This window comes from Diadema setosum, chromosome 5, assembly GCF_964275005.1.
Source record: "Diadema setosum chromosome 5, eeDiaSeto1, whole genome shotgun sequence".
NCBI lineage: Eukaryota > Metazoa > Echinodermata > Echinoidea > Diadematoida > Diadematidae > Diadema > Diadema setosum.
Window position 1 is genome coordinate 34387261 of NC_092689.1, and position 18196 is coordinate 34405456.

Genomic DNA, 18196 nt, shown 5'->3' on the forward strand with positions numbered 1-18196 from the left:
ACATCCGTACCGTCAAGCAATGCTTTTTAGAGCAAATTCTTTGTGCAGTGCACCTCCTCTAACAAGCAGCTTGTCCCTTTAACCCCTAATCGGCAAAAGCAAATCAAAACAAAATTGGACATGTGAACATCTATGAATAATGTACAGATATATGGACAGATTAGCCCGTATTTACAAAGGTACAGTGTAGTTTTAATCAAAACCATGATCGAAATTCAGTCCACGGACTAAAACAAGTGAAATATGTAGGCGTATCTGACACATGCAAGTATCAATGCGCGGTCATCATCTGATGTCTGTTGGCATATATGCAATCTGACGTGCATTTACGCAGAAGAAATTTGTTTAAACCATGTACTGAATTTAACCCATCTTCGTGAATACAAGCAATAGAATTACAGAGAGAGAGGGAGAGAAAGTAGAAATTTGGTACATGTACTGGTAGATATATATTCCACATACAAGAAATAAGCAATACATTCAAAAGACCACTCCTTGCCTTGCAACCGTGCGGCAGTCAGTACGTGCTTTTATTCTCTGCTTCTAAATTTCACTACCACCAAACAAGTGAAATAACTGGATTCACAACATGTAAAAGAAATAAATAGTACCACATGATTCCATTAGCCAGCTGGCACGCACATTGATGATAACCAGTTTCAGAGTTAATGTGGTTGGTTGGTTTTGTTTTTTGTTTTTTCCAAAAAAAAGGTGGAATACCCGTAACAGAAAGCAGTGAACTCTCCAGCATGGAAGGGGCTACCAGTAAACAGACCACAGAGAGAACTCTTGTGGACAAGAGTTTTATTTGACCCCCCCCCCCCACCAAAAAAACAAAAACAAAACAAAACAAACACACACACACAAACACCCACACATCCCTCCATCCCACTGCTCGTGATGAATTGCATTGTACAGTGGACTCCCGTTATAACGAAGTCCTCGGGACCGGCAGTTTACTTTCGTTACATAAAAATTTTGTTATAACCGAACAAATAAACAATAAAATGACAGAGTGGATAATGTTGCAGCCTGAATTGTTACTTTGTTGTAACCGGAATTTCGTTATAACTGTGTTCGTTAGAATGGGAGTGCACTGTACGACTTTTTCATACGATAACCTTGGAGGGAGTAAACCCTGTTGCAGCTTGCCACAGGAAGCTACACTCGGCTCAACATTGTTGCCATGCAGATTACAATGTACAAATCAAATCATCAGTTAACTTGGAAAAAAAAAAATCCCCCCGTTCATGCAAACATCATTCATCCTGATTTATTTGATGGAAATTATGAAGATGTAAATTTGATAATCTTTAGTCTAGGCCAGATTAACCTCCATGGACATTTTTTTTTATTTCATTTTTATTCAGCATCGCTCTAAGCAAAAGAGTGCATGATAATTTAACAAAAATATACATATGTATACATTGCACAGTCAAAGCAATTGATTATTTCTCCATGATTTCACATTACTCATGCCATTAACGAGCATAATATTTACACCTAGAAACACTCGGTTCTCAAGCAAATAAGATATGGACGGAAAATGGAGAAAAAAAAGGAATGGCAGCTTCACTTTCTTTTGAATGAGCTACATGTACATGTAAACACTTGTCACACTTGTCAAACCAATGATATCTTGTCCATCAATTGTCTGATTCTTTTCAAACTTCAAAGCATGAAATTAATGTACATTACTTTGTGACTTTGATATTAATAAAAAAATTCAACAATGACCTCTCACTTGTTTCACTGACAGCCATGTGCACAGGAGCTGCTTGTCTTTTTGAGTACTTCTAGCTTCTGAGAAGGTCACAAGGTACTTGGTCAAAATGTGCAGCAGAGCCATAAAGGAAGGAGATGAAAGCAGTGAACCAAAGTGCAACTCAGAGTTGTAACACCCAGTACACTATCAATCAATTAGGAGCTATCAATACCACAGTCGCCTTGAAGTGTTTAACCCATTGAAGACGAGTCCTGAGTATACTTGGGCAGGTGTCTATGGGAAATGCGAGCTATAGCAAAATTGACTTGTCTTCAACAGGTTAAGAATCACTGCAGTATGGCCTGTTGTGTTTTCTTTTAGGAGCTCTCCACGTAAATAATTTGTCATGCCATCCATTTATCTAATTTCTTATTTTCTTAATGTATTTCATGCCTCCAATCCATTGCAACAACATTTTCAAAGGTGTAGCAGACAGCATCACGGTAGAGGCCATCATGTTTGACATGGGCAAGTCAGAATCAAATCAAAATTGGATCTTGGCCAACAATTATTGCAAACCGTCTCTGGCAGTGCTAGTTTCACTGGCTTGGATTTCATCATCACACACTATCCGTGTACTGTACAACCCTAAACAGATCTTTACACCTGATACACTATACAATGTACACAGTAGAAACGATCTGTACACAGCCTCCACTGGCAAAGGAGTTGGGGTGGGGATAGGAGGGGAATGTGGTGGATTGAGGAGAGGTGCATTGTACCTCTTTTCCAACTCCAACATCCAAGGGAATTATGATTCAATCCTCTCCATCCCACCACTGGCAGTGCAAATTTTACTTGCTTTGAATTTCCCTATCAGACACTACCCTGTACAGCTCCGAGGCACATCTTTTCTCACGCCTATGTGCCGAGGGTACTATCTGCGCAACGTCCCCTCTGGCAAAAGAGCGAAGAAGCTGGAAATGAAAGGAATTGGCAGTGGATGGGAGGGCGGATGCCTTTATTTTTTTCCCAAGCATCATCCAAGGAGGGTACAGATGCGATCACCTCGGCCCCAGCAGCCCTTTCTTGAGCATCTCCTCTTCGATGATGGAGGCGAGAGCATTGATGAGCGGAACAGTCAGGCTGCACTGCCTGCCAAATCGCTCCGCCGTCTTTTGAGGGTCATCCCCCTGGTGGGAGGAGGATGTCGGGGGAAAAAATAAGGGAGAGGCAGACATGAGAATGGACAAAGTCAACTGCCAATATCAACACACGAAAATCCAAAACAAACTATACCATGTCTCTCTCTCTCTCTCTTCACATACACACACTTTTTTTTGTTCTTTGATATTCTTTATTTGAATTTCATTCAATATCAGGTCCATGTCCATGTCCATGTCCACACACACACACACACGCACACACACTTGATGATCATAGAGCAGAAGTGTTCTGAACGTGAAAGTAGACATATTGGATAAAGTGTGTATGTTTCTTCTGTAAGATTTTCTTTTTTTTTTTTTTAAGTATTCCTGAATTTTGGTTCATACATAGTTACAGTCTATATACAGCTTCTTTCCACAAACCAGTCACGGTACAGTAATTCTTTGTTTGTGTTCTCCAACACTTTGATACAGTTTTGTTAAGATATTTGTGTGTGTGTGTGTGTGTGTGTCAGAGAGAGAGAGTGAGAGAGGAAGAGATAGAAAGAGATTGAGTAGAAGAAAAATGTCTACAATATCCTCTCATGACTGATTTGTTTAATAAATATGACTCGCTGTAGAGTAGCATTTAATTTCTTGGCAACAACTAATCGTAATGCTAACACAACTGCAAAATCTTGTTGAAGAGATTTAACTCTTTGAAGTTTATTAAACCCAGAAGGATGAAATGCTGGAGTATATGATGCACATAAAATCTTGTCTTATAGTATGTCAAGTTTTGGAAAATTTTGGCATCTGCAGAGTATTTGTATTATTATGTCATCTTTAAAGGTAGTAGCCGCCCCCCCCCCTCTTTTTTTTTCTTTTTGTTGTTGTTGCAACTTTAGACCAATCAATTTCCAGCACTCTTGAAGACTGCTCATAACTCCACTAAAAAAAAAAAAAAAAAATCTTCAAATTTTACCCCTCTACTTTTCATAACATATGCTAAAAATCATTCCAAGATTTGAGCGGCATCTACAATGTGAGCGCATAATGCCATATATTGAGCAAGTCTAATTCTTTGCTAATTGGGACTTTCTGACAATTTCGCCAACGATTGGTTGAAATTCATGATCCTCGAGTAAAGCAATGGATGGAGAAATCCATGTAATTTACAATGCATTCCTGAAATAATACCAGGAGCAAGATACTTGTACTAGTTACAATATCCTAGTTCACACACAAACATGATTTAGACACGTGTATGATCAGGTTCGCACGCTATGCATGTATACTTACACTGCTATACATATCAGGATTAGTGTTAACATTTTAGTGTTGTTTAATTCGCAAATACAGTGCACTCCTCTTATAACAAAATCATTGGAAGTGGCGGTTTCCTGTCGAACACTAAGGTATAAGATATACAGATGATAATTTTGAGACCTGAATTTTTTATTCGTTATGACGAGAAGAAATTACATGTAGTTATAACCGTATCCATAATAACAAGAGTGCACTGTAGCATCCAACTCAAAAAATTTGTGAAAAACAAAAACTTTGCGAAATATATGACGTACACAGTGATATGCACTCTGCCCTACCTTCCGCACGAGCCATGCCGAGACCTCTCCATCTGGGTCCTCGTACTGCAGCTTGAATACATCCTTTGGAGGACCATTGGCGGCCATTGATTGACTGCTACCATCTGAGGAAATTCATGAAGAGAAAAGTACAGTAATTAAAGTTGAAGATGATTTATCTATTGGCCATGAAGCCATTGGATTTCCAAAAACAAGTTGAGCCAATATGAAATGCCAGCAATGGTGGTGTTATTACCCCTGAAATATACTGTGCTTCATGTCATCCTAAAAAGATATGAACACATTCATCCTCAAAAAATATTCATACATTTTATATCTTTGGTTTTACATTGTACATATAATGTAAAACTAATTCCAGAAGACAAATGCAAATACTCATAATCTCATTCTATGCTGTTTTACTATGAGAAACTAACCAGCGGTATGGCAGAAGTCTGGAATGAAAATGTTCTAATTTCTACATTTGATGTAAATTACTGATTTTAACAAAGTATTCAAATATGATCAACTTTCATAAAATAAAATTTTTCTGCAATAGTCCATGGCCAATTGGGTATTCAGTTGATAAAGGTGACTTTACATGAGTAAATTGACTTGTTTCAATACACTGGTGTTTTGCAAGACATTGTTTACGCGTTGTACACAAGAAATACTTCAAATCATGAATAACACTGATTTACTGATACACTGTACTTGAGTTACTAGATTTACGGAGTATGATTTGTGCATTCCTTGGTAACCAGTAAAACATGTTGCAAAACAACAGATTGATGGAAAAGTATTCAAAAATTTGATGCATTTGTGGCGGTTTAGATGTTGGGAAAGTAGATAGACAATGATAAATAACAAGCAGGCATGTTGCGCACTGCCTTAAGAGCAGAAAGAGATTGTTGCTTTCCACACCTTTTGTTCCCTTGATTGGTGGAGTGTACAGTCCCTGCTCAGGACGCTTAGCATGGTTCTTGTTATCCCGGCCTGCTTTGGGATTGTGTTTCATCTGCTCCTTCTGTAGCTTCACTTCTTTGTCGTAATCATCCCTGTAAAAGAAGAAAAGGAAGTATACCTGAAAGATTATACCATATCAGTTTCATTTGTCAGAAGTGCTCAGGAAAATGATAAAATCAACTTTCCAGTGAGGGTACAGTTTCAAATACAACACTATAAAGGTCTAATATTTAGCAGGTCTAATTCTTTGCAAATCAGGACTTACTAACAATTTCGAGAGTGGTTCAATTTGTGATTGTGGAGTACAGTATGGAACAGAAAAGTGTATGCATGCATGTCATCTTCATTTCAGGGTCAGAATTAATATTTTTGTGTTTTTAAATTAGCAAATACATCTGTAGCATCCAACTTGCGAAATTTTATCAAAATTATTTTACATATACAGACTAGATCTACAGTATTTTCACAATATAATATATATAAATAGCTCAGATTTACATTTTTGCAAAAACAGTATTTCTGAACTAAATGAACGGGACTTACTTTCATTTCATAAGCTTTTATATTCATACATGTGAAATTTCATTTCATTTAATAAATAAACTAGCAAAATGTATCTAGACGTCTAGCCACATTGATTTTCAAAATGAATCTTTCTTTTCAGACAGGTCAAAAAGGCGGCTGCCTCGTACCCCATCTAGTTCCAGATATTTTCTAATCCTCAACAAATAAGTTTAACTAACAAATTGGCACAAATGCACCTGTGCAGAATTCTTCGGTAGATCAACTAGAATCTAAATTTACATCAATAGAAAAAAACAAAAAAAACTGACATGTGTATGAATAATTACAGCTGTATAGAGCTATGACTCGTTGGAACTCAATCTTTCTAACCTCCTTGGAACTGTACTGAGTATCGATGGTGTGGTCTGTGGTGGGGGGGGGGGCATTGTTGTTTCCCCATTATTCAAGATGATGCTTTTTGGCATCACCAAAACCAGTCAATGGGACTACAATAAAAATTAAAAACAAATTTTCAGAGAAAGCTGTCTTTCAGAACAGCTTGCTTGCAAATTGGGGGGAAAGAGGCTCTCTCCTTACCGATTTTGTTGATTTCTGATAATCTGCTTCATGAACCCCGAATCCAAATCAATTCTGGAAGATGCTCTGTCACCTGAAGCATCGTCATCCATCTCATACAGCAAAGCCAAAGGGAAGTTTTTGAGATTCTCTCAGGAGTTTCCACCACCGCTCCGCTGGCTCACGCCAATCGCACTTCAGCAGTCCGGTGCATGTTGCACGTGAACCCTAGTGTTGGGCGAGCGAACACCTGGCAGAGTGCGTCATTATAGCCGAATGTTTGCCAAAACAAATCTCAGAGGTGACGGTCTGTGTGCAGTCTGCTACGCCTAGCTAGCGTTCGTGGGCTAGGCGAACTGCACGCGGTGCTTTTTGTGAGGAACTCTCCTCGCCACTGAAGTTGAACAACGTGTGTGCCATGTGGTTGAATGGGCATTTAAATTCTGATAAAGTACTTATTTAACGCCTATCCAGGTCAGAAACTGGGTTTTGATATGGATACCGTTACTCCGAGTCAGTTATATCCTTTCGTCTACAGGTATTTGGTTCAAAATAAACTCGAGAAAGCTGCAAAATGGTTCCAGAAAGAAACCAAAACGGTAAGTTCGTACAACACTTTGTAGCAACTTTTGGCTGGTGATACACACAGTCCTACATACATCGTTTCGTGTAAGACACTGTCTAAATTTATGTCGAGTTCGCCTTGCCTTGAAAGCACCACACCACACTATCCTGGTATCCATGATGCTGATGGGCATGGGCATGGGCCATGAATATGATGGTATATACATCTATATGCTGCTCCAAAACCAAGTGTAAAATCAAGAATAAATAGGCGCTAGCGCTAGCGAACTTTCGCACCTGTTTGTCAAATGACCACCTGCAAACATGCACATGCACAAACTCGCCCTTGACCGAAAGATCGGTCTGTATCTGGTTGTCGGGGATATGTTCCGTGGAGACTGCGTCTGGCTTCACGGAACCCCTCCTTAGCAGCTGCTTAGGAGAGCAATAACGTCAAAAAAAAAAAAATAAATAAAAGACTCCTCCAAACAGACGGATCTTTCTGTCTAAAACTCGCCCTAGTTATTTGATTCAGTAACCTAAAATAATTTACTTGCATCTGACTCTGAGTCTCCAAAGTCGAATAGAAGTTAAGTTTTCACACTATTAGTGTTTACAAGTGTCGGAAAATTGTTGGAAAATCTTGATCGCTGGAATTGCTACTCTTTACACAAACACAGATAGATAAGAATACGTTCAGCGCATGCATTAACAGGATCGATTTTGTTCTGAATGTAGCGACACAGCACAGCAGCCTTTTCCAGACTATGGTGTTGAAAGCTAAAATTTGTTTTTCCGTTTCCTCGTCCAAGTCTTCTGTTAGTGGTTGTAGCTTCACAGCGATTGAGTGCGTGCGCAAGTGTATGCTGCCACTTATATCTTTCTCTTTCTTTTCTATCTTTTCTTCTTTTATTTTCAGGCAGAATCTATTCCTAAATTTCCAATTCCTTCCTATCTATCATTTCTTTGTGATTTTCCTCTTGTCTAACTTTTTCAATTTCCTATTCAATTGTCTACTTTCTATGTTATTGTTCTTTGTTTCCTTCATGGGTTGTTTTTCCTTCCAACTACAAGGGCCTTTCCTTTCTATCCTCACCAATATCTTTTTCTTACATGTCGTTCTAATGATTCTTTTTTTTTTCTTTATTTCCTTTTCAACCTGTATGACTCTTTCTTTCCTTCCTATTTATCTTTGCTCTCATCCAGTTTTGATTCATCTTTGTTTGTTTTCAATCTGTATTTTTTCTTTGTGAATAGTAGTTGCTTTCCTCTTTTCTTTTCAAACATAGCCATCTCTCCCTTGCTTTCCTTTATAATGCAAGTTTCTCTTCTTTCTTGCCTTCCATCATCTTTTAGTGAACTCTCTATTTTGTAAACCTTTTGTTTCATTTTTTGATGGGTTTAACTTCTTAATACAGTGTATCCTTTCTTTCATTTTCTTTCCCCTTCTTTTCAGAGCTTTTTCCTTATATTGTTTCACCCTTGTCTTATCACCACATTTTTCACAGTCATCTTTCGTTCACCGAGCACACACACACACACACACACGTGTACACTTTTTTGTGTTTGTCAATCTTTTATTATATTTTCTTTTTCATATAAACAATAATATACAAATTATTTAAATGCAAAATAATACACATTTCATTGTAACAACGTAAATTCCACATTCTCAATATGAAATACAAAATTCTTGATTTACCTTTATTCAACAGCAAGGTAAATTAACCCCGCGTTCACATTGGTCCCCGCGACGCGGGGAAAGTCCCGAGCTGTGGGACTTTCTCCTCAAAAACCATAATGTGAACGCTCGCTGGGACTTGTCCCCTCGTCCCCACGAAGCAAGTCGGGCACGGGGACAAGATTTGGAGGGGAGAGTGACCTTGGGGCAAAATTGATAGCGTCCAGCTGTGGTCATCAAATGTGCGCATGCGCTATGCCTGGATTCAAGTGGCAGAGCTCGCTCCAAGCCCCCAAATGCCCCCACAGCTCGGGGACAGATGAGATACCAATGTGAACGGTCAGTCGTAAAAAAGATAAGATCTCTTGTTGCTGTCCCCGCGTCGCGGGGACCAATGTGAACGCGGGGTAAGGTAAATCAAGAATTTTGTATAAGACAAAACACACACACATCCTCACAAACACACCCTCACACACAATATGAACAACCCCAATCCTCAATCGCTACCGCGACTCCGTACAAGCTGAGAGAAAGGTGGAAAAAGTATTATCTTTTTAAAGACACCATAGAAGAACTTGCCCTGGTCACTATGAGATAGCTACATTCAGATCAATCGCAGCGCTGAGAAGAAGTAAAGTGTCAAAATGTTGAAAATTCCATTTCTACTGGACTTGAGTCTCACTCAGATGCAAGTATTTTATGTTACTGAATAAGTAGGATGAGTTTTGGCATGTTTGGTAGTCATTTGACAAACAGGTGCGAAAGTACACTAGGGCCAAATAAATATTCTCCTATAAAGCAGAGGTATAATCGCCCATATATGGAACTAAGTTGTAAGTATGCCCTAGTGTAGATGATAACCCATAACATGAGTTACACTGTAGTGAGTGTTTGCAGGCGTGTGTGCCTAGAACTGTTGTGTATTAGTATTAAATTTTACCCTCTATTATGCTATCACAGCTACAGGCTTTATGAAGGGGAGGCAGCAAAATTACCACCCCCCCCCCTGCCAGGTTTTTGAAAAGGAAGCTACCAAAGCAGCATGACATACATGCAGCGCATGTCCTGCAAAAAGAAGGCCAGCTTGATATGCTTTGCAACAAAACATGCACAGTAAAAAACTTGCACCAAGTCCAATAAGGTTCAACCTCCCATGCCAAAATTTGACCATGCGCAAAAGGTACTGTAAAGCATACATGTAGCTTTAGCCGACTGTCAAACCTTGGACAGTGTTATGGTTTAATTATGAGTGGCTTGCTTTTAGTTTAAGCACATTTTGGAGAATCGGGACAAACATCAAAAAGCCATACTACTAGATCTGTGCCTGTATTTCAGTTTTGGTTTTTTTTTTTGGTTTTTTTTTGGTTTTTTTTTTTGGTTTTTTTTTTTTTTGGGGGGGGGGGTTAATAGATATGACTGTAAGCTAACCTTATTTGCATGATGAGTGCCTGCTCGAGCTGCAGCAGGAATCTAAGGTTAAGACACTATAGAAAAGATTTTTCATCACTGGGAAATAGGGCCATATTTAGCATATGCGCGATGTGGAAATGAGCTTGGTGGAGGTCTGCGCTCACCAACTGTGTTTCTAATTTTCTTATTTATATTACTGTTCTCTATGTGTAATTTCATAAAATGATTGTATAGGAAAGTATATGAAGTCATAGGAGAATAGATGGAAGTAGGTATGTGAAAGTGGAGGCATGAGCAAATAATCTCACTGAAATGAGATGTGGAAGTGTGTCTCTTTTTACATGGTGAATTTGTGAGATTTTATTCTGTTTTCCCCATTTAGCATCTGCCTGACCCAGAGCAGCCCACAGTGATAGACTTTTACAAAGCATGGCAAAGCGTGGAAAGGTCAAATGCACTCAAAAGGAAGGTGGACAGTGGCGCAAGTCCAGCCAAGGGACAGAATCCAGCCAAGAGAGCTCGTCAAAGTCGAGATGCCAGCTCCAGCGAAGACTCGAGCTCGGAGGATGACTCGAGCTCGGAAGAAGAGGAAACTCCTCAGACGCCTGCAAGATTGTCACAGAAGTCAGGAGGAGTGCCGAGCAAGAAGAGAGAGGAGAGCTCATCTGAGGATAGTAGTGATGACAGCGATGAAGAGAAAGCTGTGAAAAAGGGGGCAGTTCAGGCTGGAAAGAAGAAAGCCGTTCCTGTCAAAGCCAAGGCAAAGAGCAGTAGCGAGGATGAAGATTCCTCAGAGGAAAGCTCTGAGGAAGAGGCGCCTGCAAAGACTCAAACCACCGTGAGAGATGCAAAAGGACAGAAGCCAAGAAGTCCGACAAAGGCTCCTGCAGCCAAACTGAAAGATGTGTCTTCCAGCGAGGAATCTTCATCAGAGAGTGAAATGGAAACGGATCAGGTGAAAGCACGCACTACTCCCTCTATGACTGCACAGAAACCCACAAAGAAGAGTGCTCAGAGTAAAAAAGCAGAAACCAGCTCAGATAGCAGTGACGAGGACGATGACACTTCGGCAAAAGCCCCAGCAACAAAGGCAACCGTAACAAAGAAGGGTGGTGCACAAAAATCAGCCACCAGTAAGAAGGCAGAATCAAGTTCAGAGGAATCTAGTAGTGATGAAGAGGAAGACAGCAGAGCGAAAGCTGCACCAGCCAAGAAGTCATTGCCGCAAACTCCAAATGCAAGCAGTGCAGGGAAAACACCACAAAAGAAGACTTCAAAAGCACAGGAGTCCAGTTCTGACTCAGAGTCATCATCCACGGATGAGGAGGTGGTCAAGAAAAATGCTCAAGCAGCCCAGGCGAGGAAGCAAGGAACTGTGCCCAAAGTCCCTTCATCAAAGACGGTTTCAAAGTCCAGCAGTAGTGAGTCAGAGTCGGAGGAAGAAACAGCACCAAAGCCTGCAGCTAAGCCAAGACCGCAGACAGCCAAAGCTGTTGTGAAAAAAGCTGCTTCTAGTAGCTCAGACAGTGATTCATCTTCAGAGGATGAAACAGCAACAACCAAAAATGTGGCCAAACCTCAACCCAAGGTGACACCACAGACACCCGCAGCTTCAACAAAGAAATCTGCTTCAAGTAGTTCTGAAAGCGAATCATCTTCAGAGGACGAGAAGGAAAAGCCTGAGACAGTATCAAAACCTGCAGTCAAAACGGCATCGCAGACAGCCAAAAGTGCAATCAAGAAAGCGGCATCAAGTAGCTCAGAGAGTGATTCATCTTCCGAGGATGAAACGGCAAAGACCAAAAATGTAGCCAAACCTCCATCCAAGGCAGCACCGCAGACACCCAAAGCTTCAGCAAAGAAACCTGCTTCAAGTAGTAGTTCGGAAAGTGAATCATCTTCCGAGGAAGAAACCTCAAAACCAGCCCAAAAGACCACCCCTCAGGCGACAAAGTCAACACCAGTCTCCAAGGCAGCCAACAAGCCGTCCAAAGACATTGACATCAGCAGCTCAGAAAGTGATTCCTCAGAAGATGAATCACCCAAACCAGCAGCTGTAAAAGGGAAAACACCCACGAGCATCCAAAAGAGTGCCACGACCGTCAAAAAAGTGCCAGCTCGTAAAACAGCTTCCAGCAGTTCGGAGAGCGAAACATCGTCAGATGATGACACTGAACAGACAAAGAAATCTGTGCCAAGTGCAAAGAAAGCCCAGGCAAAATCTCCAGCTGTAAAGCAGTCAGCAGCACAGGGTAAACAGAAGGCAGGTAGCAGCAGCAGTAGCTCAGACTTGGATAGCGATTCAGAGGATGACAGAGCTGCATCCGCGAAGCTTCCAGTAAAAAAGAAATCAAAAGCCAGCATCAAAAAGAAGTCTGCAGCTAGCGTGGCGAAGAAGTCTGCAACAGATCCACCCAAGGTCAACGGTGTGAGCCTTTACCGTGACTCTGATAGCAGCTCGGAGAGCTCTGAGGCGGAGGGGAAGAAGGCCCCAGTGCAGAAGAAACAGGTTTTAACAAAGGTGAGTAAGATTTCTATTCAGTTTTTAAAGTGTCTGATACTACGATGTCAGGTGTTTGGGGCTCTTAAATTTTTAGTGCCATCATACGTCAGGCTAAGTATTATCATCCCCACTGTCCTTATGCAAATATCGCACATCGTCACTCCTGATACTGTAAAAGTGGAAATTTTCACGGTGTTGAAATTTTCGCGCAACCAGAAACATGCGCGAAAATAAAAGCACGCAAATATTTTTGCATGCCGTATGTTCCAGTGGTTGATGTCTTGATTCCGCGGAATTAAAAACATGAGAAACTCTTTTCGTCTGGCCAAGAGCAAATAATTAGTCATGCAAAAATATCCACTTTTACAGTACTAGATCAAAGTTTAACGCAGAAATGTGATGGCTTTGAGCTCTTCTTTCTAAAACTGCCCAAAGTTCAAGGAATGTTGAGAAACTTCCTCAATTGTCCCTCACCAAAGGAACGATTATTCAATACATACAGATCCTTCTGTATTGAGTTTATTGGACCAGCCTTCATTAATCAAAAATAGTTGTTGGAAAAAAAAAATCTTTTCATAGGCTGACTACAGTCTGCTAGCATTAGATATGCATGTGAGAAAATATGTAATGAGGAAGGGTATGTGGAGGGTGTATGTTTTTTGTTTGCCTTTTGTACCTTGGTGTTGAAACAATTTTATCTCAAATTCTTTCAGGCCAATAGGTAGGGACTCTTGAAGTTTACTCAACAATTCTTTCCCAAGTCTCTCTACATTCTGAAATGATTTTAAACCCATTTTCCATCATTTAATATTTTTTCATTTTTGTTTCAATTGAAACCAGAAACGGCCCAAGTCTTCAAGCAGTGAGAGTGACAGTGATGATTCTGATGATGAGGTCACCCCGAAATCCAAGAAGGCAGCGACAGAATCGGTTACGCCAACAAGCGCTGCGAGTGCTGTTCACAAGACACCAAACACAGTGCCAAAGGCAAAGGTACAGGTTTGATCACAGTATCTCAGCTGGATGGTAAAGGATAGGGTTGGAAATATGAGATTTTCAGGTTGTAATCTCATGGCAGGGGCGGATCCAAGAATTCTATAAAGGGGGGTGCAACTAATATTTCTGGTACCACTTCCGGGTTTCATGTCATTTTTTTCTTTTTATTTCTTTTGTTTTTTTACGAATGATAAAGCGCCGGTTGCGCCCCCCCCCCCCCCCCCCCCCCCCCCCCCCCCCCCCTCTGGATCCGCCACTGCATGGTATATCCCTACTTCATAGGTTATTAGTCTGGAATATGTACCTGTGGCTCCAAAGAGGCAATGTTGTCATCATCAGAATCCAACTTCCAGTGGTTTACACACACAAAATGTTAACAAATCATGGGTTTTGTCAGTAAATTAGCAGCTGCTAACCTATCTCCCTCATATTTGTCATCATTGCAAGGTTCATAAAATGTTGATCATAATATGACAGGGAAAGAAACATCTTATGCTTTCCAATTTCATTTCATAAAGGATAAATTTTGTGAATATTTATGTACAGGTCAATGGGTGTCTTGTCAGGTAATCATGGTTGGTCGTGACCAATAATGAAATGGATTTAACTTTAAAATTTCCCAATTTTCGTATTTCCTGTCAAGTTTTGTTGATTTATCTCTTTATTTGATTTTAGTCGGTTTTAAAGCCAACTTGAGCATGATATCTGGTTCATTAGAATTGAAAGGGGCATCTGCATGTTATTTGATCCTCTTTGTTTTGTTTCTATAATGTTTATGTGTTCTTCTTTCTCTGCCTTGTCAATCATTGCAGAAGTCTCAGAATCAGCCATTCCGGAGGGTCAAGGAGGAGGAATATGTCATCGATCCCCGTCTCCAGGACAACTCCTTCGATGCCAAGGTAAGGCAGCTTCAAATTTGCAGACCATAGCTGTAGGATATACATAGGTTAGGAGCACGGCTCTCAATCTGAGGGTTGTAGGTTCAAATCCCATGTGGTACTGTTTACAATAGTATACTTTTTTTTTTGCTGTGTTTTCGTGTTTGTGAAATTTTTGAGTCGGCCGACATTTGAGAAATTAACGACGTGAAAAATATTGCCTCCCATGACCCAGGACCTAGATGCATTGTATGTCATCTTGAAGGTGGGATATTGATGACTCACTAACCAAAGAACTTTTGTTTGTAAATACTCACCATGGATACACAATGAATGGGGTAAATGAAGAATCTGTGTGAAGCCTGGTGGGGGAGTTGATGTTAATTTTGTCTTGAGCTCTGGTTATCTTGTTTGCTATGGCATTTCTCTCTTGGGGCACATGTTCACCCATTGTGTGGGTGGCACTGTACGCCCTGGATGTTGACTGTATTAAATAGTGTCTCAGCATTTTTTAAAAGTTCTCCTGGTTCGTAAGCTTTTGTCTATGATGTGTAACTTGTCAAACTTCATATCCGTAACACTTACTTCAGAAACAGAAAGAAAGCAGACTACAAGATAAAGTCAGCTATGAGAATATCGGCTTTGATATTTGATACATGCTGGAGCTTAGGTATTTAAGCACATACGCACACAAAAAAAGAAAACTGTAGTAGCTGCTTCTTGTAAAAAAGAAATGATGATAATTGATCCCAGTCACAGTAACATGTAACCATTTTAACCCGTTGAAGACTAGTCCCGAGTATACTCAGGCAGGTGTCTACGGGAAATGCGTGATGTAGCAAAATCAGCCCGTCCTAAACGGGTTTAGATATTGCCATACTACCACAGAGGGAAATTTTATGTTCATTTACGTTGATGAAGGGCAGTTGTCAATCAGTTGCAATAAACAAAAACACACAAAAAATTGATTCAAGAATTTGATTAATTACAAAAGACATGTTTGCTTGTTTTGTTTTTGTTTTATTTTTACACTAGCATGAACAATGGTAGTCACAAAAATCTTGTAAACTGTGTTTTTTTCGTGTAAATATCCTAACTCAGCACGGTGCAAGAGGCTCGTGGGGAGAGCGTGCCAACCAGGATCTCCGAGTGGTCAAGGGCAAGGCGTTCCGCCATGAGAAGACCAAGAAGAAGCGGGGCAGCTACCGCGGGGGCCAGATTTCGACGACCATCAACTCCATCAAGTTTGACAGCGACTGATCGCTCGGCGCAGAAATTCCCGGAGCAAGTCTTTGCCATTTCTCAGAGACTCATCGTCAAAAATTTGCACAAATCTTGGTGAATTTGCAGCTGTAGGTGTGTCAAGAGTGGTTGATCGATGTTAAAAGCAGAATAATGATCGGAGGAGGTAGAAATACCAGTTACGTTAGCAGAAATATTACGGACGGGTCATTTTAACGCCAATGTGACAAATACCTCTCGACCTTCACATATTTGTGTACCTATTGGTACTCTTGTTAAGTTATCACAGTCATCAATTTCTTTAACTTAAATTATCACTTAATGTATTGTATGTGATGTTTTGATTGTTTTTCAAAACTCAATTTGAATAGATGAGAATGATGAAAAGATGACTGGAATATTTGAGTCTGAATGTGCCCTTTAAACACCAGCTGGTATGAAGAAATTCTCTCTGATATTTGACTTGCCTATTAGAGACAGGTCATGAGCTTTCTGTTGTCATGTGTAGACCTGTAGCAGCAGGGCACTCCCAAGCAGTTTGATTCAGAGATTTCTTCCTTTTCTTCTGCTTACAAGGATTTCATGATTTCTAAGGTCAGAAACAGATAGTTTAATGATCTGATTACATCCTTTAGATAGTACTAAAGCACATCAACATGTTTGGGAGTGGTATTTGTTCAGAATTGTTTTGTTATCTTCTAGTGATTTTTTTTTAACTGCCTGTGCCAATCTGTTTTATTTTTGTGTAAAAAGCCTCAATTGAAAATGCTTGAATAAGTTGGTCACGCTAGCAGTTTTATTTTTGCTTTTCCCTTTTATTTTCTTGCTTTTTAACCTGATATATAGCTTCATCATTTTTTATGTTTTGGGGGAATATGATTTAGCACTGGAACAGAATATTGCACCTGAAACACTTGAAAAGGAGCCATGCAATGTTTTATACTGTGTCACAATTAACAGTACAGTATGTGAAGCTTTACAGCTACTTCTTAGATTTTGAGCTCACCTGAACCGCAGGCTCAAATGAGCCATTACGATTATTCACTGTCTGTCGTGTGTAAACTGTCTACACTGTCATCTTATTCAAGATCCCTTGAAAGATTTTCACCAAACTTGACAGGTACCAGTCCCAGGGGGATATGATCTCAATTTCTTGAAATGGAAACCTGTGGTGCCCATTTGAACCAAATTAAGGAATCTTTGAAAATTTTCCAAATTAAAGAATCTTTACAAATCTTCTTCTCTTAGAACCAGAAGTGATAAGATAATGCTATGAGTAAGTACATTGATGACTGTATTCTCAAGTTTGTCAATGGTGTGTCTGGGGGTATCCCCCCCCCCCCCCCCACACACACACACACACCCCGAACCTTGAGAGGAGTCACTCCACTCATATCAAGCAAGTGTGTGTGCGTGTCTTGGTGTCTGTGTCTATGTTGTGTAAATCGTATTTGTGAGCAATCCGCAAGAGAGATGGTCCTGTGCATAGGTGGGATTACAACAAGCAAGACACTGTTAAGCCTCACATAGACAATCAAATCTTGCACATTTATTGCACCCCTTTACCCCTCTTTAAGAAAAAAAAAAATACACCTGTATGTATAAAAAACTTTGTAAGTTGTTTGAAGGTGATCTAGAATTTTTCATGAATTTGTCCCATACAATAAATTTGCTTATGCAGAAATCCAGAAACAAAATTCAGACAGTACTTTTGTAATACACATATGTTCAGCAATTTTCTTTCTACTCTTTCCCTTTCCGAGTGTTGTATATGTTGCTAGTCAGTGGCTGCAATGGTGGTGTATCTGTGACCAGCAAGATTGTTTTTGTGTAATGAATATACAGGCAAACCCCTCATTACAAACATGAATGCAAAAAGGTTTCATTATATACATGAAGATGTTCCTGGTAAAGATATTTTTGAATATTTGAAATGCGGTGAGGTCAAACCAAATGTGCAGTGTACCAAAATTTTGCATCCATAGCATGTGGAATACAATAATTATGCTTATCATTGTACCAATTTTTATTTATTTATTTTTTTTAACGCACATGGTCGTAGCAGATAGTGTGGCCGATTCCCTGGCTAATCAGTGAATACATGCACTCCCTCCCTTGTGTATGGATGGTACGATATCCATGGGAAATGTGATATTGGAAATAAGAGGAATGTCTCCCCCCCCCCCTCCATTATTATTGAATGTTTGCACTTGCAGACCCACAAATAAACTAAATATATTCATAGTGAGCGGTCATGTGGTTTCAGTTTGTTTACCAATGTACTCGTTCTGTTCAAAACGCACTGTATTTGACAAAAAGAAAAATGTGCTTAAAAAGGCTACTTTTTTACTTGCAAGTGGGGCGGAATGTGTTGAGAAAGTCTGTAGTTTTACACCTGTGTATTTGTGTGGCAAGCTGCAAATGTTCAATTTAGCGATAT

General features: G+C 40.0%; 2 protein-coding genes across 2 annotated transcripts; one reads left to right on the forward strand and one right to left on the reverse strand.

Annotated features, from left to right (window-relative positions):
* Positions 1-57: 57 nt before the first annotated feature.
* On the reverse strand, positions 58-6595 carry LOC140228688 (UPF0561 protein C2orf68-like). The gene is made up of 4 exons (XM_072308953.1): positions 6504-6595; positions 5361-5494; positions 4458-4561; positions 58-2898 (listed from the first exon to the last, which is right to left on the reverse strand). Exons 1-4 carry the CDS (start codon positions 6593-6595, stop codon positions 2770-2772), a joined length of 459 nt encoding a protein of 152 aa, XP_072165054.1. The 3' UTR covers positions 58-2769.
* A 297-nt stretch (positions 6596-6892) lies between these two features.
* On the forward strand, positions 6893-18147 carry LOC140228872 (uncharacterized). Its single transcript, XM_072309141.1, has 5 exons — positions 6893-7081; positions 10520-12658; positions 13481-13633; positions 14449-14535; positions 15616-18147. The coding sequence occupies exons 1-5, from the start codon at positions 6977-6979 to the stop codon at positions 15772-15774; spliced, it is 2643 nt and encodes an 880-aa protein (XP_072165242.1). The 5' UTR covers positions 6893-6976; the 3' UTR covers positions 15775-18147.
* The last annotated feature ends 49 nt before the right edge of the window (positions 18148-18196 follow it).

Coding starts and splice junctions, on each gene's coding strand:
- LOC140228872 (XM_072309141.1), top strand. CDS start 6,977: ATGGATACCGTTACTCCGAGTCAGTTATATCCTTTCGTCTACAGGTAT. Junction 13,634..14,448: donor ACACAGTGCCAAAGGCAAAG/GTACAGGTTTGA, acceptor CAATCATTGCAG/AAGTCTCAGAATCAGCCATT. Junction 14,536..15,615: donor ACAACTCCTTCGATGCCAAG/GTAAGGCAGCTT, acceptor ATCCTAACTCAG/CACGGTGCAAGAGGCTCGTG.
- LOC140228688 (XM_072308953.1), bottom strand. CDS start 6,595: ATGGATGACGATGCTTCAGGTGACAGAGCATCTTCCAGAATTGATTTG. Junction 5,495..6,503: donor ATCAGAAATCAACAAAATCG/GTAAGGAGAGAG, acceptor CTTCTTTTACAG/GGATGATTACGACAAAGAAG. Junction 2,899..4,457: donor CGGCATGGCTCGTGCGGAAG/GTAGGGCAGAGT, acceptor TCCTCCCACCAG/GGGGATGACCCTCAAAAGAC.